Below are 26,911 nucleotides of genomic sequence, written 5' to 3'. Positions count from 1 at the left end.
AGCCACAAGAAAAGAGAGGTAGCTAGCTACCCTGCAGCAATTATGATCAGTGAGAGACAAATTGCTAAACTAAAATGTATTTCATTCAATATTTATTAATACCAGTTCCCAAAGTACCTCCTCATAGTAAAACCCCAGTCAGGTTTGGATAGTCTGTAAATGGGAAGATACAGTGGTAAGGGATCTACTCAATGGCACTTTCTCACATCAGCTAGTTTCAGGAACTGGACAAATCACCACCATGAAAAGTATATCTTGAATTTTAATGTGCGGCAGAAAGTAAAAATAAGTCCTAAAGAGAAGAAGCAATGAATTTTAACACTTGATGTATGCATAGCTTTCATGAGGTCAGTCATTAAGTGTTGTTTTGCTCCTTTTCTGGAGTTAAAAACTGTATGTATTAGTATATATACATATGTAATGGGTTGTAACCATTCTAAAATTTTAAATATTTCCACACCAGTCACACATTCTAGAAACCGCTGGACCTGTATCAACAAAATCAGACCAAACTGATGAGATGAAGAATTACCTGGGCATTTTTTCCAATAGAGGAAGCCATTCTGAATTGCAGAAGTGAAAGCACTTTCCCCAAAACATTTCTTATTTACAATTCATAAACAAAGGGTTAACTCAATTTTCAGCGTTAAGTATAAAAGTTGTGTTCCTGACTCTAGAATTCCTTTTCATAGGTTTTGCTTGGAATTATCTCAAAGCATCAAATAATGTATCTCCTTTATTACAAAACATAAATTTCTAGGGTAATTTCTTAAATGTGTAATTAATTTTGCATGTTATAATAATGTCCTATATTTTCAGAGCTTTGTTAAAAAATTGATGATGAATATGATATTGCATTCAAAACCTTTACTGAACATCTTGTATACCTAAATAAAAAGAGAATCCCTTTATTCATTAATTTGCTCAGAATCAACCAGTAAGAACCAAGAAGATTGAGAAAAAAGCCAGGGAAAAGTTAAGAAAAAAAGTCAAAAAAACAGAGATTAAAACATTTGCATGTGAAAGTAGTTAACTGATGGGGACCACAGTTCCTGGCAAGCATGGCATTTCATATACAATGTGCTTCCCAGCACACTACCCAAATTATGATTTCTATCCACTCCATCATCGTTAAGTTTTTACTTCAACTTCTTGAGACACATTTCTCTATTATGTGCACAATGAATGGCATAATCCATAAAACAGGGAGCATAATCTCTTTACAGACATTCATTTTTACAATATTCATGGTTAACAATTGTCCAAATAACCATATTTAAATCCAATGAAAAGGAATATTAATTGTAAAAATTTCTTTTCAGTTCATTTATAGTGATAGAAAGAACCAGGAAGGAAAAGTTTACTCTGTCCAAAATACTAAAATTAGGTAAAATATTTAAATGAATGAGCAATGCATTTTATTTAACCCACTGTTTCTCATATATTCTGAAACTAGAGCTATAAAAATTAATCATTAAATCTATAAATAAATGTGCTAAATATTAGCATGATGACATCTTAAAGTCCAAAAAAATCAAAAGGATTGAAACAACAATCTCAAGATCTTTATTCATTTTTGCACATTTTTGCATACATTTTCTCCAGTTTCCAAGAAAGGGAAAAGACCTACTATGTGATGGTATCGTGGATCATGCAGAAGGCACTGAATTCATCCACCTTCACTCAGTGACTCTGATTTTCAAAAATTCATGCTCAATGAAAATACAACATTCCAAACATTTTCAAACACTACATATATTAGCCTTTGGAGGCAATACCTGTGGATAAGGCATTAGAATAAAGTCAATGTTTTATTTTCAGACTTTACCGATATTATGTGTTTTTTGGATAATTCTGCTTTTTTCCCTGCACGTTCAGAACATCAAGTTGGTAGCTGGTCTGATACGTATGTCAACAACTTTTCAAACTTTGTCAAAAATTCACTTTCATTGCTACATTTATAAATAAATTTATGTGACTATCAAGTGAATGTAAGCTTGAAATAAGTAAATTTAATACAATGGCTATTGGCTTTTTATTTGGAAATAATGAATTAACGTTATATTTTAAAGATACATTATGACTTTTTCCTTTTTAGCCTTCAAAAAATTTATTCTGTATAGTGTATAATTTATTGTAAGCTTGCTATAAAGTATAATTTACTATAAGTTTGCTACTGAACAGACAGATGTGCATAATGGTTCTAAAACACATATTTTTGTCTGTAAAAAGATGATATAAATTTATGCTTAAAATAAGTAGATTTGCAACTATACATGTAAATGTTTTAAATGTAATGGTATTGTATCAAACTGTGCTATTGCAATTCAGGAGTCATTGTCTTGGTTTGACCTTTTGGAACCCTCTCTTAAAATAAATATAAATGGTATATGAAGGCAATTATGCAATAGAACTGAAATAAACCATCCCATTACTGATGATATTCACATGTCAAATACTGCACCTTACACAAGTCTTGGGGCAATATATGATATCATACTTCAGAACAATATGGAAATTATCTTTCTTGGAAAATTAAATTCTACTACCTTCATAGGCCTTACTTTGAATCAAAGAAATTAATAAATAACATAAAAATATGAACATAAAAAGGATGCATATCTTTAAAAACTAAGTAGCTACTTGATGGTCGTTAATGGAGGACATACAGCCAATCGTGGAGGACAGGTTCTCGTTAGTCAAGTATGCAGTCCGTATCTATTACTCAGCTTTTTAAAGTGATCTTTAAAAGTGAAACTATATGTACTCTCAGAACAACTTTGGCCTCTGATGCCTTGATCATAAGCATTGCTGTCTTCTCTTAAGATGTATTATGGTGGAAGGACCGAGAATGAGCTTAAGGAGGAATGAAGAAAGAATAAGTAGGATGGCAGGGAAATATGGCACCAATTTTTCTACCACTATGGAAACCCCTCTATATGTCTATACTGAGCATGCATTTTTGCTTTATCTCAACTCTGTACTGTCCTGGAAATTATTAAAGTCAAAAAAGGGAAAGCATTAAAATATAAATATTGGCATCTGTGCATGCTATTGGATTTTAATCAAAGCATGAACAGGTATAAATTTGATTACTAGCATTCTCCTAAGACTCTCTCTTGAGAGAAACTCGGGAAGCTCCAGGAAAATAATAGTGATTATTTTTACCTTTTTAAAGACCCAGGAAATTACAGGGAGATTGTGACTATTTCTATTTTTTAATACTGCAGAGCTTCAACACTGAAAATGACCATGTTACATTACTTATATTCTTTAAAAATCAAAGAGTATGTGGTAACTCTGGAGCCAAAATGCGGTGTTGATTTATTGATTTGTGATCTAGAAGCAGTGAAACACATAAACACAGGAAGATTTAGACCTAATGGTAAACTGGGTATTATGGAAAGAGTAACTGAAAGCAGCTTGACACCGCTGTGCCTGCAGCTGGAGTGTGCCATAGCAGAATCATACTACAGATCACACTCAGTGACTTCGGGGCCTGTAAGTGAAAGCTCCTGAGAGAATTACCAAAACTCTCTGGATCTCTCTTTTATCTATGGAAGGCTCTATGATTTAAATCATCATTAAGGTCTCACAAATCTCCAGGTTTTGATTAACCCTTATTTGGAAACCTATTCAGAGAGCTGAAATATATCTTAGGAGACAGTACCAGAAAGTGGGGCTGAAGAGGAAGACACAAGTGGCCTCCACAATTGGATGGTCTTAACCAAGTCACACAACTTCTGTGGCCTCAATTTTCCAGATGGGGATGGTACCATACAAGGTTATATGGTAGAAAATCCTTAAAAGGTGTAGAGATACACAACTGAGAATATTGTGGCATATATCCTACTACAGAAAACCATTGTGACTTTGAATTTTGTATTCAACTAGTCATAAAGATGGATCCTACAGTAGAGTCATGTTTTAAAGTATATTGACCAGTAGATCACATTTGCCTTGCTTGGCTTGTAAGGACCCAAATTGGCTCCACAATGAAGGAGGAGAGACTGTCATAAAGTTTACCTCATTATTTATATTAGGTTTGATTGTGTTTATTGAGTGAAGAACAGAAAAAGTTGTCTATTGTTGGTTTGGAGGTTTGGGAAAGCCAGTGAAATTTTCTTTAGTTTTAGTTGCCATGTTGAATCTTCAAATGATTCAAAAAATTTTAAAGTAGTAAACACTGATAGGAGATTGAAAAAGTAACTTATTGTAAACCTGGTGACTAACCCAAGTTGGCCTTTAAAGCCCATAAATGTGTATGTTGTGGGTGGGGGCAGGGAACAAGTGCTGATGGCAACTAAACAAGGTTAATGTGAAACTTGAAACAGCGAGGTCAAGAAAGTATTGGAAACCATATGACACTATTTAGGTTAAAATGTCCCAGGCATAGACTGCGGCCAGCAGCATAAATGTGAGCACGGACTTAAGTGCAGGAAACAATGGCTGAACCCATACAAAACCACTGTAGTCCAATGCATTTGTTCAGGTTCACAGAACTTGAGCACACACAATGGATGCCACATGATCCAGCTTCTGTTAGTCAATAGTAAGTCCAAATTTACCCTTAGAAAAAAATCTAACCTACATAGGATCCTATTTTACAGACACAATCTTTGAAAACAATAAAATCTAAAGTAAAAGCAAGTTCCCCACATACAGTATACTGGAATGATTTTATATTCTTTCTTTCATCTCTTGAACCTGGGTACTAGAGGTTACCCTCAGTCCTTGTTTCTCTCCTGTTTGATCTTGATACTTCTTGTTTGACAAGTGCTTTGGTCAACTTCCATGTTACCTGAGACACACTCCATCATCATACTGCAACAATAACATGGCCTTATTCTTAACCACGTCACACACCAGGTGGAGAGATTGCATGGGTTCTGTGACTAATTTGCTTTTCTATATGCAGTGGTCTCTCAGTATCCACAGGGGATTGGTTCCAAGGCTCCTCCCCCTACCTCCCTATGGATACCAAATTCCTGATGTTCCAGTCCTTTAAACAAAGGGGCATGGTGTGTGCAGAGAACCTGTGCAGTGACTCCTATAAACTTTAAATCATCTACAATACCTAATGCAATGCAAATGCTATATAAATCATTGTTATACTATATTATTTATGAAATAATGATGCGAAAAATGTATACATATTTAGTGCAGGCAGAGTTTTTTTTTTCCAGATAGTTTGATTCACAATCAGTTGAATCAATGAACATGGAACTCAAAGATACGGATGGCTGACTGCACTCAGTTTGAGCTATTCATACAAATTCCAAGTGATGGAATCCAGTAAGCATTATAACATGTGGCTCAAGTGCTGGGAACTATTCAAGGTTGCATCCTAATCTTAAAGTGAGTCTGTCATCTAGAACATTGGATCTCAGTCCTGGATGGAAAGCTCTTGAAATATCCTGGGCCCCAACCTAGGCTTATTGATTCAAAATCTCTAGACTTAGAGTCTACCATCTGTATTTTTCAGAATGTTGCTCAGACAGTTCTAAGATGTACCCAGGCTTGAGAATAATGAGGAAGCATCTTCGTCTCTGGGGTATGAGGAAGAACTGGCCACCTTATAATCACCAATCCCATGCCCAAGCTGAAAATGAAAGTGTAGCTGGTTCTTTCTATACTTGTCCCCAGATGACCTTCAGAATTATAGAGTCAATCCATGATTTCATTTATCCCAGATTAGAGCTCTTGTTTACATACGAGAGTGTCAGGGATACTGGATGTTATTTTCCTACTTATTTACAGTATTTCATAAGTCATGGATACCCACAATTCTGAGGCATTTCAGGATCATAAAAGTCAAGACACACAGGGATATCTAAATTTTAGATTTTATTTCAATACCAAAAGGGTTGAAACTAGCACTCATACTCATTACCTTTCTAAGGAGACTCAGGAAGTAAGGACAGCCACCTCCTTCCTCTTTATGCACAAAGTCATTCTTCCTTGTCCCTCATCTATGGCATGTCTAGCGCCTGGGGCAGTTTCTATGCACCGTCTCCTTGCCTTTCTGTAAGTCAAGCCCCTTTGATTGGCATAGTATCTTGCTGCTCACTCCAATAAACTGGTAATCACTTTGTAATACTTGTATGTTCTGTCTTCCAATAGTTGAGTATCTCCACCTGGATGCTACTGTGTTGGGGTCCAATCACGAGCCTCCTCCACCAACTACCTTATCCACAGGGGAAGCGGCACTGAGTTTCTTAGTGTTTCTGAAACCCTCTCATGAGCCCAGTCCCTATAGATATAGTCAAGAGTAGACCCACTGGACCGGCCCTGGAAACATTACCTGATGCTTTTCCAGCACTATTTAGCATATCCACTCCAGCAAGCCCCTTCCCAGAATATTTAAACCCCCTTTTCCACTACCCAACATAGCAATTCTGGCATTTTAATTTCACTGACCTAAGTCAAAACCTTCTTATGCTTCCAGTAGCCATCTTAGAAATGATTTCAGACCATCGCCAGGCCCTTGCCAGAGTATTATATCCTGTGTCTCTTGCAGTGGAAAGCTTCATCCTTGAAGAGGAACAAAGACCAAACAGTCAAAGACCCTGTCATGAGCCACCCCAGAGCCGACATGGTAGAAGTGGATGAAGTGACCACAGGGCAGAGAAAGGAGGCTATTGACGAGCCAGATAACACAGGTTCCCGCCTTAGCAAGATTAAGCTAAGTATATCGCCCAGGTGCCTCGTCTGCCAGTAATGGAGAAAAACCCTGAGTCCTGACATGGGGTCATCCCTTGAGGAAACCAACATGCCACTTGGCGGCAAGTCTGTTTCGTTAGACCCCTTCCACTCTCAAAGAGCAAGAAGTTCATTCTGTCAGGAGTAGACATATAATCTGGACATGTGCTGGCTTTCTTGACAGTACCACTGCCTAGGGGCTCATTACAGTCGTACTATATTGACACTAGATCCCTCATAACCTCACATCCAACACCAAGGGACCCTCTGCACAGCAGAGGAGATGTGGGAATAAGCCCATGACATGGATTTATTAATCATGTTCTATAGAATTCCAGCCCATCAGTGTGTAGAAATAGACTGCTGGAGGGACCGCCAAAAGCTTTGGTCAAAGCACCACCTTAAAATGACCAGGTGCCATCCTCCAGAATGTAGTATACAGCTCAGCAAAATAACTTTATACAGTGATGTGTCCCCAGTAGGAAAAATAAATGGGTCTAGAGACCACTGAGCTCTGTAGAGCTGAAATTCTGATGCTCAAAGGGGGAACACTTCTGCCAAGGTACATAACAAGTACCCTCTGCATTAAAATCTGGTTGCAACCTGATTTTAATACCCCAGACAAGTGAGGAGTCACCCTCCTAACTGGGGCTATTGACCCAGGTTGTCAGAAGGAGGTAGATCTGTTTGTTGCCCTCTGACAGCAGGAGAAATAGTCTTGGCATGCATGTGATCACTCTGAGGCCTCTTGGTCCTAGTGAGGATACTGGGTTAAGTGCAGCAAATAGCCTGGGAATGGTATGGTGGCCCCAACTTGTTCCCTCAGAGAAGAGCATCTGGGTATGTCACTGAGTGTGCCACCCACACCAGCAGAGTTACTAGCCAAGATGAAGGGAATGTAGAATGGATGGCAGAGAATGAAGATGGTAAGTGTTAGTTGTGGCCCTGAAACTGGGTACAGTGGAGGGAGCTGCAGCTCATACTATCTGCCTCCCTCTTGTAAGTTTCTTCCAGGAAAAGAGATCTTCTAGAACCCTGAAAACCCGTTAAAACCATAACTATCGGGACCCCTATGTCACATTTGCCTACTTTCTCTTTTCAAGTGTCCTTCAGTCCACATTAGAACAGACCAATCAAGGATGATCATCCCTCCCAAGACAGCACACCCAAACATTACACAGTTGCAACAATTCAACTCAGATTCTAGTTATATTCACTTTATTGAGTGAAGTATACATTTCCTTTAAACTTGAAATGAGAATTTTGTCCACATAACAGAATACAAAATTAAAACTTCCCTTTTCACAATCCTGTTTAAAAAAGTAGTAACAGAAGTTCCAGCAATAACACTCCTAAATATTTACTCAGAGGAGTTGAAAACTTGGGTCCACACAAAAACCTATACATGAGCCAGGCATTGGTGGCTCACACCTGTAATCCTCGCTACTCAAGAGACAAAGATCAGGAGGATAGCATTTGAAGCTAGCCTGGGCAAGTAGTTTGCAAGAGCCTATCTTGAAAATACCCAACACAAAGAAAGGGCTGTCAGAGTGGGTCAAGTGGTAAAGCGCTTGCCTAGCAAGCATGAGGCCCTGAATTCAAACCCCAGTACCGCTAAGAAGATTTAAAAAAGAAAAACTGCACGTTGTTGTTTATAGGAGCTTTATTCATAACTGCTAAGTCTTGGGAACAACTGAAATACCATTCAGCAAGTGAATAAATAAACAAAATATGGCATATCCAGACAACAAAATACCATTTAGTGTTTTAAAATGAACTATCAAGACATGGAAGAATAATTGCATATTATCTGAGTGAAAAAAATCAAGTCTGAAAAGGCTATACACTAAATGATTCTAACTCTATGACATTCTGGAAGGGCTGGTAGAGTGGCTCAAGTAGTACAGCACCTACCTAGCAAGCATGAGGTCAAGTTCAAGCCCTAGTACTGCCCCCCAGAAACTAGTAATATGACATTCTGGGAAAGGCAAAACCATGGAAACAGTTACAAGATTAATAGTTTCCAGGGGTTGAGGAGAGGGAGGGTTGAATAAGTAGATCACAGAGCACTCAGCAACAGGGGGACTGAAAATACTCTGTGTGATACTATAAGCATGGGCATGTCATTAGACACTCATCCTGATCATGACAACAAGGATGAGTCTTCATGTAAACCATAATCTTGCCTGATGGTCAATGTAGATTCATAAATCGAAATAAATATACCACTCATATGTGGGATTTTGATATTGGGGAAGATATGCTTGTGCTGGGGCAGGGGTACGTGCAAAATCTCTGAACCTTTCTCTTAATTTTGCTGCAAATCTAAAACTTACCTTAAAAATAAGATCTTTAAAATCATGATGTTAGGGGAAAAGTAACAGAAAATATTCATCCCACTGCCATTCATTTAGCTACAGATGATGTCATAAGGGTAGTAACAAAAAATCCAATCAACATAGCACATGCTAGTCATCTTCTAAAATAAAAATGTAGCTCAGACAGTGAAAAGCAATGGATAGGACAGCAACACAGCTATTCACACTGAAAAGCCTACTTATTAGGTTGAGTATTCCATTTACTGAATAATGCCCCATTCAGAAGAAATATAATTCCAACTCTAATATATTTCTAAGGCAATATGATTTGCCATCTTAAAGAGGAGGCAAGGGGAAATTACACCCACTTCACATACAGCCAATCTCTATCCCCTTAAGTCTGCAATACCCTACCATGCCCAGCCCCAGCTCATCTCCCTTCCTTGTCTCTTCCTCTGAAAATTTGTGACCAGCCTCTCTCTGGGACCCTGGCTTGCCTATTCCTCTTCACACAGAAAAGAATTCAGTCATCTGTGTCTTCCTTGGTCCAGTATCTTCACCCTGGACCCTGGGTCAGCAAATCAAAGGTGGAAACCCTACAAAAAGTCCTTTAGAGAGCATGAGGAAAGGCGACAACACTGTGTACACTTCCATTCTTGCCTAAGTGTGCCTTCCCAATACTTGAACATATCCTCTACTAATGCTCTAAAATCATGACTTTCTCATATTTTATAAAACCATATTTAGGCTGAAAATGCAAAAATTTAACAGAAAAAAATTAAACAATGACTACTGTCTCCATCCAAATGAATGTAGGATTCCATACCTTGCATATTAACCCACTTCACTGAGGGAGTAACCTGCATAGATTCATCCATATTCCTGTGGATGATCCTTGTCTTACCTGGTCTCTTGCCTGTTGGTCTCAGACACATCATACAAAGGACTTCACATAATTGAGGGAAAGTGTCATAATTTATGAACCTTGTAAAGAAGTCAAACATTGAATTAAGTAGAAAGATGGAAGCATATTTCTTTGCGTTTGCTTTTATAATTTACTAGAGGCATTTCTGTTAATTTGAGGTAAGAAAAAACAAAATTGAACAAAACTTCCCTCTGGTTCTTGATCAAAGAGAGTGGATGTGAACAGAATCCAACTCACATACCTCTCATGTTAAACCAGACTTAAGAAAACTTTGAGATGTGTAGAGACTCATCAACCTTGGGTTTCCTTCCCCAGTGGGATATTAGGCAGTTCACAGGACAGAACCATATTTCCATGTACCACCTAACAAGCACAGGGCATAGCAGTTGGCCAAGGGAAAGGGACATTGGGGCTAGTAAGGATTTCTGGACTAGAATTAGAACAATATTCAATTTTATGAATCTGAGCAACAATTTAATTGGATAGTATTAAAACCAAAGATCATGCAGTAGTAGCACTTCTAATTGTATTTATTATGAGGCAGAGGATTCATATTTTAGGGAAACACAACCTAGTTTCATTCAGTAAGGCACATTACAAAATATTAAAAGTATAATGACAGTTATTCTTCAATTTACTCACTGCATTATTTCAAGGGTTTTATATATATTCAATTAAAATTTGGGTATTAATTTATTTGTCCTTAAGTGATTTTTCATATATACATTTATGTCTGCTAAATAATATTCATTGAGAAATAATGATAGGTATAATTTCATTAACAAATCAGTTTGCATCATTGAAAGATAAAATGATTACTTAATTGAGAAAAATTAGCTTTATTTAAATAATGTCTGAGAAATTTCTTTAAATACTTTTGTAAGGCATAGAAAGATTAAAGCAGATATCACAATTTTTAAATCCATTACAGAACTCTTACACTTTCCAAACTATTGCTAAGTAACAGAATTTTACACAATTGTATTTATACATCTAGCATGTAATTCTATTCAAGGAGATAAGGGTCAGAAGGTTTATAAGTGTCCTTTCTTGAAAAGTGTTACTCTGTTATTCAGAAACCTTGAGGTTGCTATTTTCAAATTATTTGTCTTGATGTAATAATTTCAATGATCTTCTTCACCCATTTTAATTGTACAGTTTAATGATTTTTAGAATATTTACAGACTTGTCCGTCATCACAGTATAATTTTAAAGCATTTCTATCACCTAAAAGGCAAATTTAACCACCTGTAAATGGCCTTCATTGCCCTCCCAGTCCCAGAAAACCATCAGTCCACTTTCTCAGCTATCATTACCTTTCAGCACATTTCATAAAGATTTCTTAATATGGATGATGAATTGTTATTATTTATGTATGTGAAAAAGTTCCTAGTACAAAGCATCTCACAGCTTTTTAATACCTATAAAATGTGACATTGTAAAGACCAAATAAAATATTATTATGGGTAAGAGGCTTTGTAAACTATAGAGAATAGCATAGGTCAGAGTTCTTTAGTTGGTACTCTATTTTTTCCTTCAATAAAAATGAGTTTTGAGCTAAAAAGTTGTAATCATCTGATTAGGAGCAAATTGGAAACCAGGAACTGATGGTGGAAGAGTATCCATCTGTGTTGAAAAATTGCTAACTCAGTGTGCTAAAATAAGACCAATAATGGACTCTAACCTACAAAGCACTATCACTCAATATTTGAGTAATAGAACATAGGAAACATTTTACCTAATTAAATTGAATATGGAAGCTGCCAACACTGTATTAAGTACCAAGCAATCAACACATGAGTCTGTGGGGGAGATTTCATAATCAAAGCATAATAGCATGTATGTGTACACATATACATGCATGCTCATTATACATGTATATATGTATTGTGTTTGCACACATTTATCTTTTGTCTTATATCTAGAATGCTAGTTCCATAGAGAAATATTCTCCTTACTTATTGTAAAGGTTTCATACAGTGGATCTTTCCTGGCCTGCACATTAGAATTTCCCATGAAGGTTTTGGAAAGTTTTTAAAAACCCATACACCCAGTACATTCTCTAGACTTCATAATTAGAAACTCCTACCTGGGTTCAAGCATCCAGATTCCTTTGTCTCAAGTATTTTCTTTGGTAAAGCCACTTGCCTTTATGAAATTTGTAGAATAAATTACAACTTACATATCAACAGGCCCACTCTATGTTCAGGAATTCAGAAAGTTTTTCTTTTTTCTTCAAAGAAATGAAGTACAACTACTGTATATATAAATTCTTTACCAGAAACAAAGTGAGTGACAGAGAGTGACTTCTGGGTGAATCTTGAATGATGTGTTCACTTCTGGAATATCCAACCTCAGATGAAATATTTCATAACTTCCTTGTGTTGGGTAGAAGTACAAGTGGAGTGTGACAAGGAGGGAAACAGAGGGCATGGCTGTCAATCTTGATGCTGAAAGCAAGGACACTGACAAAAGGGGACTGACCCATCACACACCAAACACCATCCTTCTGAGAATGCACCTTCATGTTTGTCATGTTGATATGAAAACAAAAGAAAAATTACAATAGCAGAAACATTGAAAAGCTCTTCAAAATACAGTTGGGAGGCCATTAGGACACAGGACTTATGCAGGACTGCAGCTGGGGGGCCAGGAATGAGAATTCTGGTCACCTCCACCCTTTGACTGGACATCTATAAGAGGCAATTGCATCATGCCCACAGACTCAGGATGCATTTCAAGATATTATCAAACTCTTGTTTTACAGTCATTTTTACTAACTATATACATTTTTTTCTTCTATTAGTGAACAGCTCCTGCACTTGTTCTCAATTCCAGCACAAGTTTCCCCACAGAGGAATTTTTACTATCTTGTAATAAATCAACTGTCTGCTCAATTTAAGTTGCCCCCTTCCTTGCTTTCTTCAGAACAGAGGTTTAGAACTTTCTGAATCTGTTATTTTCTGAATTGCAATTCTTAAGACCCCAAGCAAAGTGCTTTCTACTTTTATCATTTCTGAGTTCGATTGATCCATGTGAGTAACATGCAGAACACCCTGACAGAGCTAGCACACTTTTAATAGTGCGCACAACACTAATTTTCTCCTTTACTTTCCACTGCTTCCTGCTTTACCTCTGCTTATAACTTTTTAAAGTGAGACAGAAATCAAAACAGACTTTTAAAAACTTTTAGTGCCAAACTTTACAAACTAGTGATTTTAGAAATTTAGCCATAACTGACTGATACATCTATATTAAAGCTCAATGTATGTGTTCAAAATTTTTAAATGATTCTTTCCGCCCTGTGGACATAAAGCAGAATGGTGAGATCATGGATCCGGAGCCCAGGAGCCATCCAGTCATTACTTGACAACCTGATGCTATTACTGAGTTTCTTCTCTTCTCTGAGCCTTACTTTCTACATTGATCAAATGAGTATGTAAAAGTAGCCTGGCACGCTCTGTTTGTGCTCTGTATCTTTCATTACCCCTTTGTTTGTGAAGCAATATCTAGGGAATGGGAATGCAAAACAAAATAAAATAGCAACACTTGTAAAGTGTCTCAGAGAGAACAGGACTTCTGCTGCTTAGACTTTCTGTGTGGTCTGCAGCTGATGTCCTACTCTGTTGTCTAGCTGTCAGAGAGAAGTGGGTCCTGTTAACTCCCACTGTCAACCTAACCCAAATTTATGAGGAAAGGCCGTTGGTAAGACAAGATGAAGTCCGCATTCATTTAAAGTGACACTGTTTGCTTCTGGCGTGTCCATGATTAGATTGTAAGTATAACATAAAAGGTCACAGGCCAGAGAAGTGGTTATCTAACTACTTGAAGGTTGATCCAGTTATGGTGGCTCCTTTCGAGCAGAGAATTTTCCTTCTCGGAAGAACAGAATTCTAAGCACGTTGCTTCTGCATTAGCAAATAAAAAAATTCTATTTCCTCATGCAAGAGCTCTGCCACAGAGCTAAATCCTCAACCTCTCAAATATGGTTTTGAAAAAACGCCATTACACATTTTTTTAATTTTAATGAGCATGTAATTGTACATAATGATTGGGTACATTGAGATTTTTCAACACATGGGTAGAAAGTATGATCAGATCAGAGTAACTGCATGTTCTGCCTCGTCTGCGGAAGTGAAAACTTTGATCTCAGAGAAGCAGAGAATAGAGTGGAGTTTTCAGAGGCTGGGAAGCGTTTGAAGGAAGACAGGATTGTTAATGGGTATAAGTACAGCTTACAGCTGGATAGAAAGAATGCCGTTTTTTAATTAAGTAATTTATTTTTTGAGACAAGATCTCTCTGTATATTCCAGGTCAGCCTCAAACTCACTATGTAACCCACTCTGCCTTCCTCTTGTTTTAGCCTTCCACATGAAGGAAGAAGAACTTCCAATTTCTATAGCATAGGAGGATAACTATGGCTGAAAATCCTTGATGGTGTATTTCAAAATAGCTACTACAGAAGATTCTGAATTTTCCCAACACAAAGAACCGTTCCAGGCAATGGTGCTACTTTCAAGGCACCGCCAATCTTCTCCTCTTGGTAGGGACTGGAGGCTGCCTCTCACTTGAGCAGGGAGAGAGCAGCTCAGTTAGCAAGCCAGTCACTAGGACTGAATGGCTTTGCAGTGGGCTGGGGAAAGCTCACAGCTCTCCCACCCTTCCCAAGTGTGCACAGGAGAAAAGACTTTGAACGAGCCTTCCAGACGCACAGGGATAAAAGCACAAAACTCTAAATTCACTATTGGAAGAAAGTATATTTAGATAGAAATAGTGGGAGAAATAAACCTAAAATTAAACACATATAAGACTATCTCTTATTGAAAATGCTTGGTGCCAGTAGTGTTTCAGATAATAGATTTTTCAGGTTTTGGAATATTTGCATACACATAATGAGATCTCTTAGGGATGAGACCCAAGTCGAAACACAAAATTCATTTGTTTCATACATACCTTATACATAGAGACTGAAGGTAATTGTATATAATATTTTTAGTACATCTGCATTTTAAATGCAGCCTTTCATGTGAGGCCAGGTGTGGAATTTTCTACTTGTCTGTCATGTCAGTGATCAAAATGTTTGGAATTCTGAAGCAGTTTGCATTTGGGACTTTCAGAGGTTGCACGGCCAATTACCATTTAACAAAAAGAAGGTGGAACTTTTTTTTAATTCCACCAGCCTCTTTAGTTGTAACTAATCTGAATTTTCAGCCTTCTATTAATTTTTTATGATATTAAAATCTCACTCTCTTGCAAAGTTACATTTTCTATAAAAATTGTTCATGAAAGCTTTTAGTGGTATAAAATCATAACCAGAAACCATAGAAATATGATTTATGTGAATATAAAAGTATGAATGTTTCAATACATATTTATAGCTCAACCTCTCTATATAGTTTCATTTATGTAATAACTGTATGAAATGTTTGAGACTATATTTAATAATTAAAGATGGAAATCATTTTGAGTCTTAGACTATAAGCCTGCCCTTCCCTCTTGGCACAGCCTCATGTAGCTGGTTCCCTAAACAAGCCTGTAGCTCACAATGTGATGAAAATTACAACAAAAGAAGCTTAACTCCTTAGCTGAATCTTCAGAAAATATTAAAGCTTCCTGCTGGCCATCTCTTCAAATTTAATCATTTGCACTATTGACACAGAGCCCTCCAACAGATTCTAGCACTTTGGTCTTGCTATGGTCTCTTACTTCAGAAATTCAGATATTTTCTGTCCAGAACATTTTTGCTTAATTTACAGGGAGTATAAGATTGCATGGCCACTTGGCATTTAACAAATAGAAATTAGAAGTTTCTTTTAATTCCACCAGCCTCTTTGGTTGAAACTAATCTGAATTTTCAGCCTTCTATTAATTTTTTCTACCATATTAAAATCTCACTCTCTTGGCAAGTTATATTTTCTATAAAAATTTTACATAAAACCTTTTATTGGCATGATTGCAACCAGAAACCATAGAAATATAATTTAAATGCATATAGGAGTATGAATATTTCAATATGTATTTATATAAACCTATTATAGTTTCTTATTTTCTCATAATACAAAAAGGTAAAACTACAGATATACCTATAACTATTTAAATACTGTATATATAATCTTATTGACTGTAAATCAAAATGAAAGTTCTAACACTGTTTTCTCCCACAAGGGTAATTCACTGAAATACTGGAACATTCATCTAGCAAACAAGTATTGGTGATCTAGCTGCTTCTGTGGGCCATTCTGCCAATACGTTAAGATTGTATGTATTTTTTGACACTTGGCACATATCAGAAAATCTGAAGTACACTTTTTACTGAAATTCATATTGTTACCCATACCTACCAGGCAACTTTTCCTTTATTCCATTCCCCCACTGTTCTCCTTCACTTCCTTTTCCTGACTGGACCCAAGCACCCCTGAATGATCAGCACTGGCCCACACCAAGAAACCTGGTATGGAAGACAGTGGTTTCTATATTAGAAAAATAAATGTTAGGCCCAGCACATCCAGGCCAGTTCAAGCCAACTTGGCTGCCCTCTTGCAGCTGGTTGCCATCCAGGATCATTACCATCTCATTGTAATACATTTCCATAGTAAATTTCCTGCCCACATGAGCAATGACGGCGTACAATTTACACTACTCCCAGAAATGGCCAAACATGAGGCATGTGTGTGGTTGACAGAATTCCTGGAGACATGCTGATACCTTCCCGAAAAAGTCATAAATATTCTGCCCGCTCATTACTTCACCTGACTCTCTCCATCCCAAGGAAGCATATAACCTCACTCCTTTCACCTGCTTGGGGAGAACTGATGTGAGAGCTTCACCCCTGCTACTGCTCTTCCCTGGCCACTGAATCTGGTCCTATTTCTTTGCCTAATGACCTCAGGCTCTGTGGGGAGGATGTAAAAGAACAGAGGTTTGTCTCAGTGAAAATTGGGTAGCAATACCATATGACTTCTTGGGGTTCTAATACCAGTATCCTCAGATAACACTGGGGAATCTGCCCAGCATGCAACGCTGACACTTCGAGAGGCAATGGGTACTAACACCAAATGAAAACCCACTGATAGCCCTTAACACTAATTTGAGACAGTGGAGTCAATGTCTTCTACTTCCAAGTATTTCTTAAATTGTTTTGTAGTTTCTTGAGTTTGCTTTTTCCTTCTCACCCTAAAGTCAGCCAGCACAAGGAAGAAAGAAGACTAACCAAGGGCTGTGTGATGCTCTCACAAGACCACCAGCCTCCATCTCTGATTCCACTTACTAAAGGACATGTTCACCAATCTGATCTACTGTGTAGACACAAAAGAGGACACCACTCAACAAGACTAGAAGGTTAGTTAACAAGTGGCTGGTTACATTCTCAATACAGAATGACAGAGACAGAAAACTGTCCCCCAGGGACTTTGGAAGAATGGATCCTTAAAAGTTCATCACTTACAGAGATTGAACACCTGCCTAGGAACAGACAAGTAAATGACAGATATTTATTGGCAGAGTCTTTATGGACACAATTCTTTTCCTGTGTAACTTCCCAGGAAAGCATCCAAATTCCCTCAGTGATTGCTGCCCAAAGAGAAGTGGGGGGCAGGTGGCAGAGCAGGACCAACTGAGACTAGGACCGCATTTGCACAAGGCAGTATCTTTTATTAAGGGAGCTTAACTAAGGTGAGGAAGGAGACTGCTCAAGGAAAGAAACCAGCCTGCTTTATTGGGATATTTTCCTCCAAGGCAGTGAAAAGAATGGGTTCTTCAAAATGAATTTCTTCTGCAGCTTGTATTTTTTTATAAGGCAGTCTATACACACACACACACACACACACACACACACACACACACACACACACACTCCAGAGGAAATCCTGGGATAGACATGAAGGTCTATGTCTATAAAAATCCACTCTAGGTCTCTTTTGCAATTTGCAAGTGCTGAGCCCCACCTTTCAGGACAGATGTTAATTATCTTTGATAGTTGCTCATCCTGATTGTAACAGGCAGGATGACAAAAAACAGATTTGTTGCTGCTGCTGTTGTGTTATTTTCTATTCTGCAGACCATAAAGTCAGTATATAAAATAGGAAGCAAAATTATGATACTTAAGTGCTGACAGTAAGCCTGAAGCAAAGACTTTGCCAGGGTGCAAGCTGTAAAAATAAGCCTATTTGGCTTATACAAATTTTATTTACATTTTCAAAAATAATATGGAAGTTAATTATGTTTCAGAGATGTTATTTTAGTTCATGTAAGCTTGCACAATGTTTGCAAACTCCAAGTAGAGTAGCAGTTCCCAGACAGATGGCAGGAAAGGGTGACATTTAGAAAAACAATTTGGCCATGCACTGTTTCAATGTAAAGGCCTCAGTTAACAGATATGCCAAATTTCTCAGACATTATAAATTCAGAAGGTAGCCATGGGAATAGAAAGCTAAACTTGAGGAAAGTTAAAATGAAAACAGATATAAACTGGCGTGTTAGAAAAAGACTGAAAACCCATTGCTGAAGTGATCAATGAATGAGGCAGTTACAGAAAGTTCTGCCAATAAGAAGAGGGAATGATGAAGGGGATCTTCAAAGAAAAAAATATTAGCAAGAGGAAGACTACTGTTTCACAACAAATGTTTGAAGTGATTGATAAGCTAATTACCCTGATTTGATCATTACTTATGTCTATATGCATTGACACATCAAATTGTACCCCATAACTTTCCAAAGTTGTTGTATGTCAATTAAAAATAAAATAGCTGAGGTCATCGCTCATGTGGCAGAGCACCTGCTTAGCAAGTGCAAGGCCCTAAGTTCAAAATCCCAGTACTGCTGAGCATGATGGCTCAAACCTAATACCAGCTACTCAGGAGGCAGAGATTGAGAGGATCATTGTTTAAGGCCAGGCTGGGCAAAAAGTTCACTAGTCCCCATCTCAACTGGGCATGGTGGCAGATGCCTACAGGGAAACACATAGGAAGCCTAGGCATAAACTGACACCCTATCTCAAAAATAACTAAAGCAAAAAGGGCTGATGGAGTGTTTCAAGTGGTAGATCATCTGCCTAGCACACAAAACTTGGAGTTCAACCCCCAAAATAAATAAAATAATTTCTCAATGTGTCAATGGATAGTAACTGGACAAAGGAAGCACAGAGCCCCAGGGAATGAGATTTAGCATCTGACAAGCCAGAAGAACCAAGTGTCCCTCCTAACCAGAGTTAAGTAAGTCTGGAAGCTTACATTTCAGCACCGTTAGAAGAGAGAAATGGAGATATTGCATGTTTATGAGGAGAGTGGGGCCCAGCTCTTTCTCCAGCAAAGTCTAAGAGGGGGTACGAGCTAACAGGATGATGGAAAACAACACTTTAGATATATACCAGGAGGAAAGTACTATTAAATATACAGGTAATTTCCAAAAGATATGGGGCAGTGACAGAAGACCAATGTCAACTCCATGTTTGTTACACAATTCCTCCATGACTACTGAACTCAATGTTAATAAGTTCAACAAAGAGTTCACCTGGCGACAATGTCTGCCATGGATATTTGAGATACACAGTAGAATTGCATCATTTCCTTTCAGCAGAGGTCACTTACACAGAGAAATATCTCTGAATGAAAAGAGAAAATCTGGAGAGAAGATCCACGGTGGAGTGTGTCTGGCAGACTTATCTAGGAGGAACTTTTAAGAAATGCATGATAAGGAAAGATCAGGAGGCCAGCCAGGAATGAAGAACCTGGACACCAAGACCTCTGCTTTTCTCCTGGAAGCTCACACAAAATGGTGGGACCTATGAGTTCTACAGAGAAAATTATATGTTTAAGAGTTTCTTCTTAAATTCTTTTTTATTGTCATTTTGGTGAAGTTTCATAGTTACACTGTCTCTCCTAACAAGAATTAGGGAACTTTTGTGCTTACTCTGGGCTCAGGGTTGAAGGCACAATATCCCTGGACTACCTGCTTCTGCCAGAGGCCAAAGTAGTAGAGAAAGGGAGCTTGGGGGAAGCTGCCTTTGGAGCTCAGGGAAGAGTCAAGTCACACCAGTCATTCAACTGTCCCTTTCTGCTGAGCCTTTTCTTCCAGGGATAAGCTTGGAAGTGTGGAATTTTATTATAGAAAGTAAAATAATTATTCATTGACTATAATAGCCAAATGTATCTTATATTTATTCCTTGTAAAAATAATAAAAAAAACCCTAGTATTTATTAAGTGATTAACCTATGCTATATCCTTTACACATCTTTAAAGTATTCAGTGTTCCAGGTTACAGATGAGAATCTGATGGTCAGATGTATTAAAGGAACACCTCAAACTACACTCCTGGGACATAAGGGAATGGTAGCTTAGCCTCAGGAGAATCTATCAAATGCACAAGGCTGCTTGCTGTGAAGATGAGCAGTGGATGGCAGCTTATACAATTCTAATTACTTTCCAAACCTATGACCTTCACAGACCCCTGCAACCTCATGGGGCACATCCCCCACACCCTTCCTGTGACCCCGAGGAATCTTCCAGATATCATGTAGGGCACCTGTCTGACCTGTTTTGGGTATATCGTGCCTCTTGGATAGCCCCCCTAGGACACCATACTTTACTGTTCAGAACAGCACTTGACAAATCTTTGAAGTTCTCATCTCTTTTTCCTTTTACCACACAAACCAGAACCACTTCTGACTGTTCCCATCCATGTCTCTGACTCCAAGAACATCCACAGCCACATTGCTGCATTACATGGGACATTACTTAAAAATCCCTCAGTAATTCTCAATGCCTACTCATTACCTTATTAGGGATCCCTGTGTGCATTCAAATCTCATCATCTGATAGACACCAATGTGGCTAAAAGCATCTCTACCAGTACACCAGTGATCAACATTGGTTGTGTTGTGACCAAAAAATACGGTTGGTCTCTTTGCTGTTAGTTGACACTTGACAGCATGAACTTTAACCCCGGAGTGAGGGAGGTTACCATGGATTTTACCTCACTTTGAGTGATGAAGCGGCAGCCACTCATGCAGATGCAGAGGCCCTCAGGATTCCCAGCTCTCAAGCTAACATGTGTCATTTTTTGAGTGACCGAAAGGTCTTAGTGAATAGATGCAATCTGATTTCTAGAAGGGAAGCACAAAGGAGTTAACTTGGGTGCCTACCAGAGTTTCTGGTTGTGGAACCCAAAAGCACAGGAGGTCAGGAGGTGCTTAACAGAGACCCAAGGAACAGTTTCTTCTGTCCTGAATCCCACATCTTCAAAGTTCAAGGGCAGGCCCCCCCAACCAAGTAGATAGTATGAAGGAGTTGCTGCTCCAAGTGTGCCTATCCCCTGACTTCAGCATGAGCGACTAGAGTCAAAGATTTTAAGACAGAGGTGGGGAAGGATTCCAAGATGGCAGCTAGAGGGAGGAAGCAGAAAGCATGTCTCCTTTAGTGAAATCTTGGAGAGATGCTGGAGAAACACCCTGCAGGCAAGGCCACAAAGAAGAGGCAAAACTTTGACCCCTCCACACCTCCAGCCTGCGCAGAGAATCTCCACTTCATGTTAAATGGAGAAACCAGGAGGGCCCCGGGGCCACCAGATGACCATAGACCTGCCATATGATCCAGTAATCCCGCTCCTGGGGATATACCCAAAGGAATGCAACACAAGTTAGTCCAGAGGCACCTGCACACCCATGTTTATTGCAGCACTATTCACAACAGCCAAGTTATGGAAACAACCAAGATGCCCCATTACTGATGAATAGATCAAGAAAATGTGATACTTGTACACAATGGAATTTTACTCAGCCATGAAGAAAAATGAAATCTTATCATTTTCAGGTAAATGGATGGAACTGGAGAACACCATTCTGAGTGAGGTCAGCCAGGCTCAGAAGACCAAAATTCATATGTTCTCCCTCATATGTGGACTTTAGATCTAGGGCTAATGCAGCAATGTGGTTGGACTTGGATCACAAGACAAGGGGAGAGCACATACAGGAGATATAGGAATAGGTAGAAAACCCAAAACATGAAAGCATTTGATGTCCCCACTCCAGAGGAACTAGTACAGAAACCTTAAAATGACAGGTTACATGAGCAGGAGCTCAGGAACCAATGTAAAGATCAATTAGAGTTGAATCAACATGGGTCGTAACACATGGGTACACGAAAGCTATAGTAGGAATCTCTCTGTATAGTTATCCTTAACTCAACTAGCAAAAGCATTTTGTCTTCTTTATCATGCTTATGTTTTTTCTTCAACAAAATCAGTGATAAGGGCAGAATGGCACCTGCCTGGAACTGAGGGAGGGGAAGGGAGTGGGAGGGGAGCAGGATGGAAAAATGACCTAAACAATGTATGCACATGTGAATAAATGAATAAAAAAAATGAAACTAAACTTAACTTTAAAATGCCTCAAATTAAAAAAAAACCTAACAATGACTAGGATGCAAATTAACTGAGACTCTCACACTGCTGATGGAAATGTAAAATTTTACACTGGGGAGAATGATCTGACAATTTCTCATGGGTGCAAACATATACTCACCATAAAACCTAGCAATCTCATTCAGGTATTTACCAAAAGACGAGAAAACATATCAATAAAACATAATACTGTTCAGAAGAATGAGTTGCAGAAAAAAGTACTGATATAAGCTGTAACATGGGTAACCTCAAAAATGTTATTGTAAGTAAAAGAAGCCAAACATAAAAGACAAAGCTACATGTGACAGTACACATCTGTAATCCTAGCACTGAGGAGGCAGGAATATGACCAGGCTAGGCTACATAGGTTGAAAAACAACTTTGTATATTGCATGATTATATTTATACAATGGTCTAGAAAAGTTCAGGAACACATCAAAGGTGGCAAGGGATAGGAGCTAGGTGACTTAATGATAAATAAAAATTAAACACATGTAATTAAAACTTACCACAGCTCTACAACCAGGGAAATTCAAGAAAGTATCAGGACCATGTCTTTGTGGCATCTGATTAAAAACTGACAATCAATTTACTGCATGTCTTGGATGAGAAATCAATAAAAGAAGAAATTGTCATTGTACAAATTCAGCATGTTTAATATACCTCCCTCTTTTATCACTGGACTATTTTCTAACTAGAGAAAAAAATTTTCAATTATTTGCTAATCAGGTTAAGAAGAGAACAATTCCCAGTAGCAATTCAAATATACAGCTCCCTGGGGACAACTGCTGACCATTAAGTCTTAGGGGGCTAATACTGAATACTTCTCCCTCTGACCACAGCTTACCCAGATCCACTTTTTCCTCGAAGCATGCTGAACAGAACCTTCAATTCCTTGACAGTGATGCTGCAGCTGCCAAGAACCCCCAACATATCAACCAGAAGATCTCCAAAGAGAAATAAATTATTCTCTACTATGCCATCCGTCAAAACAATATACCTATTAAACAGAGTTGAGGTTATCAACTGTCAGTTATATATACACATATATACGGAACATAAAAACCTCGTGAACAGTGATTCTAATTAACAATTTATACACATGGATCTGCAGACAAAGGGAGATAAAAATATGCAAAGGGACAAATACATAACATTGCAAATTGGTTATTTTCAAATGAAAAACCAACAGTTGACCATATTTTCTATCAGAATTATCTGTTCCTTAATAAAATGGGCTGTTGAAATATTCCTTGGGCTACTAGCAATTTTGAATATTTACTCAAAATTATTCCTTAATATATTGGGTATTATTGTAAGTGGTTTGTATGTATTAAGATCACAAATCCTCATAACAAGCCCATGAGCTAAATACAATTATTATCCTCTTTTTCAAAAATGAACAAATTGTGATATATAACAACTTAATTACACTGTGCAAAAACACAAACTTGGCAAGTGGTATAGTCATTACTCAAATCCAGGCAATATGGCTCTAGAACCCTCACTCTTACCTATTAGTCTACAAGTGGAATTGTGATTTAAACACAATACTAGGGACATCAATTATACTAATATGAGTACTTATGTACATATAACAGACGGACCAGCTCAACAACTAATAATTAACATTAATATAATCTCTTGTCATTGGTTACTTAATATACAGTTATTAGTATTTCTTTGTAATATTCTTTCCCTGTTTGCAAGATTAAACATCTAAATATTTATGCTTCATCTTCTCAACTTCTAAAGCGCTTCCATAGTATGATATTCAGACTTTAAATTGTCTCCTAAAACTAAGGTACAGAGTTTTTTTTTTTTTCTGATTCTCATTCTCTTTTCTCATATCCTTTCACCATCAGGATTTTTGTGAATAAAATGATAAAAAGTGAAATGTTTGTGTTATAAATGCCATTACTGAAAAGAAAGGATAAAAGAATTAAGGAGGTTTATATAATAGAAAAATGTCAAAATATTAACTTTTGTGGAACTATCCTCCTCACTGTCTTTACAGCTCAATGCTCATGAATTACATTACCGATAACTACAATTTATGTAATTTTGAATCCTTCTCTAGTCTGTATTCTGTAAAGTGGCAGCTACCTTTTATACTGGGGAAAAAAATTAAAATTAAACTTAAGGGCTTAGGCCCCGATATCAGGATTGAAAGGCAACCACAGAAACCAACCTGTATGATTTGATGTCTTCACTTTTAACACTTGTGTGCATACAAAAAAAAAAACAAGACTTAAGAGACCAACATATTCTGGGCAATATTACACAGAAGGGAAGGCTGCCTAAAGACGGGGGTCGGGGGTGGGTCCTGCACAACACTCTTATCACAGCCTCGGAATATTTTCAAAGACAGATGAAAACTGCATCATTTTCCTTCCTCCTGCAAACATCACACCCCAGCTGCTCAGGTCAGAGCTGATGTGCTTTTCACATTTTAGCAGCACAGGGGAACTCAGGTTCCAGGAACAAGGTTGTCATCACAGGACAGCGACACCACGGACAATTAGAGAGTGGGGAAGAAGGAGCCCGGGAACCAGAGGTCTGTCCCCTCAGCCCCTAACTAAACTCGAAAGCTCACCCACAGCCTTTTCAGGCGATTTACTCGCTGCCAAGGAGGAGAAGGGATGAGCAGCGCTGTGGAGCTGGGCACTGCTCAGGTGCAGGAGAGGACCCAGCAGAGGACGCACGGTGGCCTGGCTTTGCAGCGCGGGCAGGTCACCCGCTGGGCAGCACCCGCGGGGCGAGCCGTGCTCCCGGGGACGCGCGGCGTGGCTGACCCCGGGTGACCCCGGGTGCAGGGGGGACAGGGGGCGCTGGGGACCGAGGATGGGGTGGGGGACACTGGGGACGCCTTTTCCCTTACCAGGTTGAGCACCTTCTCCACGATGTCCCTGCTGCTGACCTGTCCGACCTGCAGGAGTCCAACCTGCGAATTTCATCCGGATGGTGCTGATGGGCACCGAAAGGTAACTCGTCCCCGCGGGGAGCGGAACCGGAGCCGGAGTCGGAGCCGGACGCCCCGTCAGCCCCGCCATCCCGCTGCCGCCGCCGCCTTCGCCACCGCCTCCGCTGCCGGCCCCGACGGCGATGGGCTCCACGGGCTGAGGCTCGAGCCCCGGGCCGGACCGGCTTGTCGCTCGCCATGGGCCCCCTCCTGAGGACAAGGGACGAGCGGCGGCGCCGCCTCCTCCGGTACAGTTGTACCTGCCTCGGCCGTCGCCTCGGAGACCCGGCCTCCACCAGCGCTGCGGTGCCGGGCCCGCTCCGGCCTGCGCCTCAGACGGCCCGCTCGGCGCCCTGCCCGGCCCAGGCTCGCTGGTGGTGGAGGCGGTGGTGTAGTGTTGGCGGTGGCGGCGGTGTACATGGCGGTGGGGGGAGGGGATTCGCAGCCTTCTTCCTGGAGGGCGAAGGCGTCCGCTCAGCTGAGCAGCTGCCTTCTCTCTCTCTTCTGTTACTCTCCACCTCCCGGTCTGTCCACCGCCAGCAGAAATGCTGCAGCAGAGCTGAAAAGCCTTAGGCAAGAACAGGTGGCCACGGCGCTGGCCGATGCAGAAACTCAGGCTGCGGCCTATGACGCTCTGGGCACCACAGTTTTTGCGAAGCCCGACGATGGCACCACTCACTCCGCGGTGTTGCCGCCCCCTCCTTCCTTAGCGGCCACTGCGCCTGCGCTGAACGCCCGGGGGCGCCGCCGCCACCCACACTACCCCACCCACCGTCGGTCCTTGCGAAGCCCCGACCAAGAGAAGGTGGGCAGGGCGAACAGAAGAGGAGCAGGCAGGACTCCGCCCCCGGGCGTTCTGCGCAGGCGCAGTGGCCGCTACCGCAGGAGGGCGCGGCAGCACGACAGCATGAGCGGCACCACGGAGGAGTGAGCGGCAGCGTCGGGGCTTCGCAAGGACTGTGGTGCCCAGAGCAGCGTCAGCCGCAGCCAGCCCGAGTTTCCGCACCTGCCAGCCTTGACCAGCTGCTCCTGCCTAGGGCTTTTCAGCTCTGCGGCCACGTCTCTGCGGGAGCCGACAGACCAGGAGGTGGAGAACAAGAGAAGACAGAAGAGACAGATGAGAGCGAGGAGGCAGTGGCGCAGCTAAGCGGGCACCGCCGCCCTGCAGGAAGAAGGCTGCGAATTCCCCACCACCGCCTCTGCCACCAACACCAGCGCCGCCTCCAACGCCACCGCCGCCACCGCTGCCGCCGACCTCACCGCAGCCACTGCCGCCGCCGCCTCCACCACCAGCGAGCCTGGGCCGGGCAGGGCGCCGAGCGGGCCGTCTGAGGCGCAGGCCGGAGCGGGCCCGGCACCGCAGCGCTGGTGGAGGCCGGGTCTCCGAGGCGACGGCCGAGGCAGGTACAAGGGTACCGGAGGAGGCGGCGCCGCCGCTCTTCCCTTGTCCTCAGGAGGGGGCCCATGGCGAGCGACAAGCCGGTCCGGCCCGGGGCTCGAGCCTCAGCCCGTGGAGCCCATCGCCGTCGGGGCCGGCAGCGGAGGCGGTGGCGAAGGCGGCGGCGGCAGCGGGATGGCTGGGCTGACGGGGCGTCCGGCTCCGACTCTGG

At 40.4% G+C, this 26,911-nt stretch overlaps 1 protein-coding gene across 1 annotated transcript in view; it reads right to left on the bottom strand.

Moving 5' to 3' along the window:
* Positions 1 to 26,210, bottom strand: part of LOC141414736 (uncharacterized) — a 151,471-nt gene extending 125,261 nt beyond the window's left edge. The window contains exons 1-3 of the mRNA XM_074049038.1: positions 26,182 to 26,210; positions 26,074 to 26,081; positions 1,631 to 26,006 (exon numbers count right to left, since the gene is read on the bottom strand). Of these exons, the coding sequence (XP_073905139.1) occupies positions 24,907 to 26,006; positions 26,074 to 26,081; positions 26,182 to 26,210 (1,137 nt within the window). The 3' untranslated portion in view covers positions 1,631 to 24,906. The remainder of the gene's footprint in view (positions 1 to 1,630; positions 26,007 to 26,073; positions 26,082 to 26,181) is intronic.
* Between the last annotated feature and the right edge of the window lie 701 nt (positions 26,211 to 26,911).

The sequence above is a fragment of the Castor canadensis genome, chromosome 12 (assembly GCF_047511655.1).
Source record: "Castor canadensis chromosome 12, mCasCan1.hap1v2, whole genome shotgun sequence".
Classification (NCBI taxonomy): domain Eukaryota; kingdom Metazoa; phylum Chordata; class Mammalia; order Rodentia; family Castoridae; genus Castor; species Castor canadensis.
The sequence above is the reverse complement of the archived record's forward strand: the minus strand, read 5'-3'. Positions and strand labels throughout refer to the sequence as shown.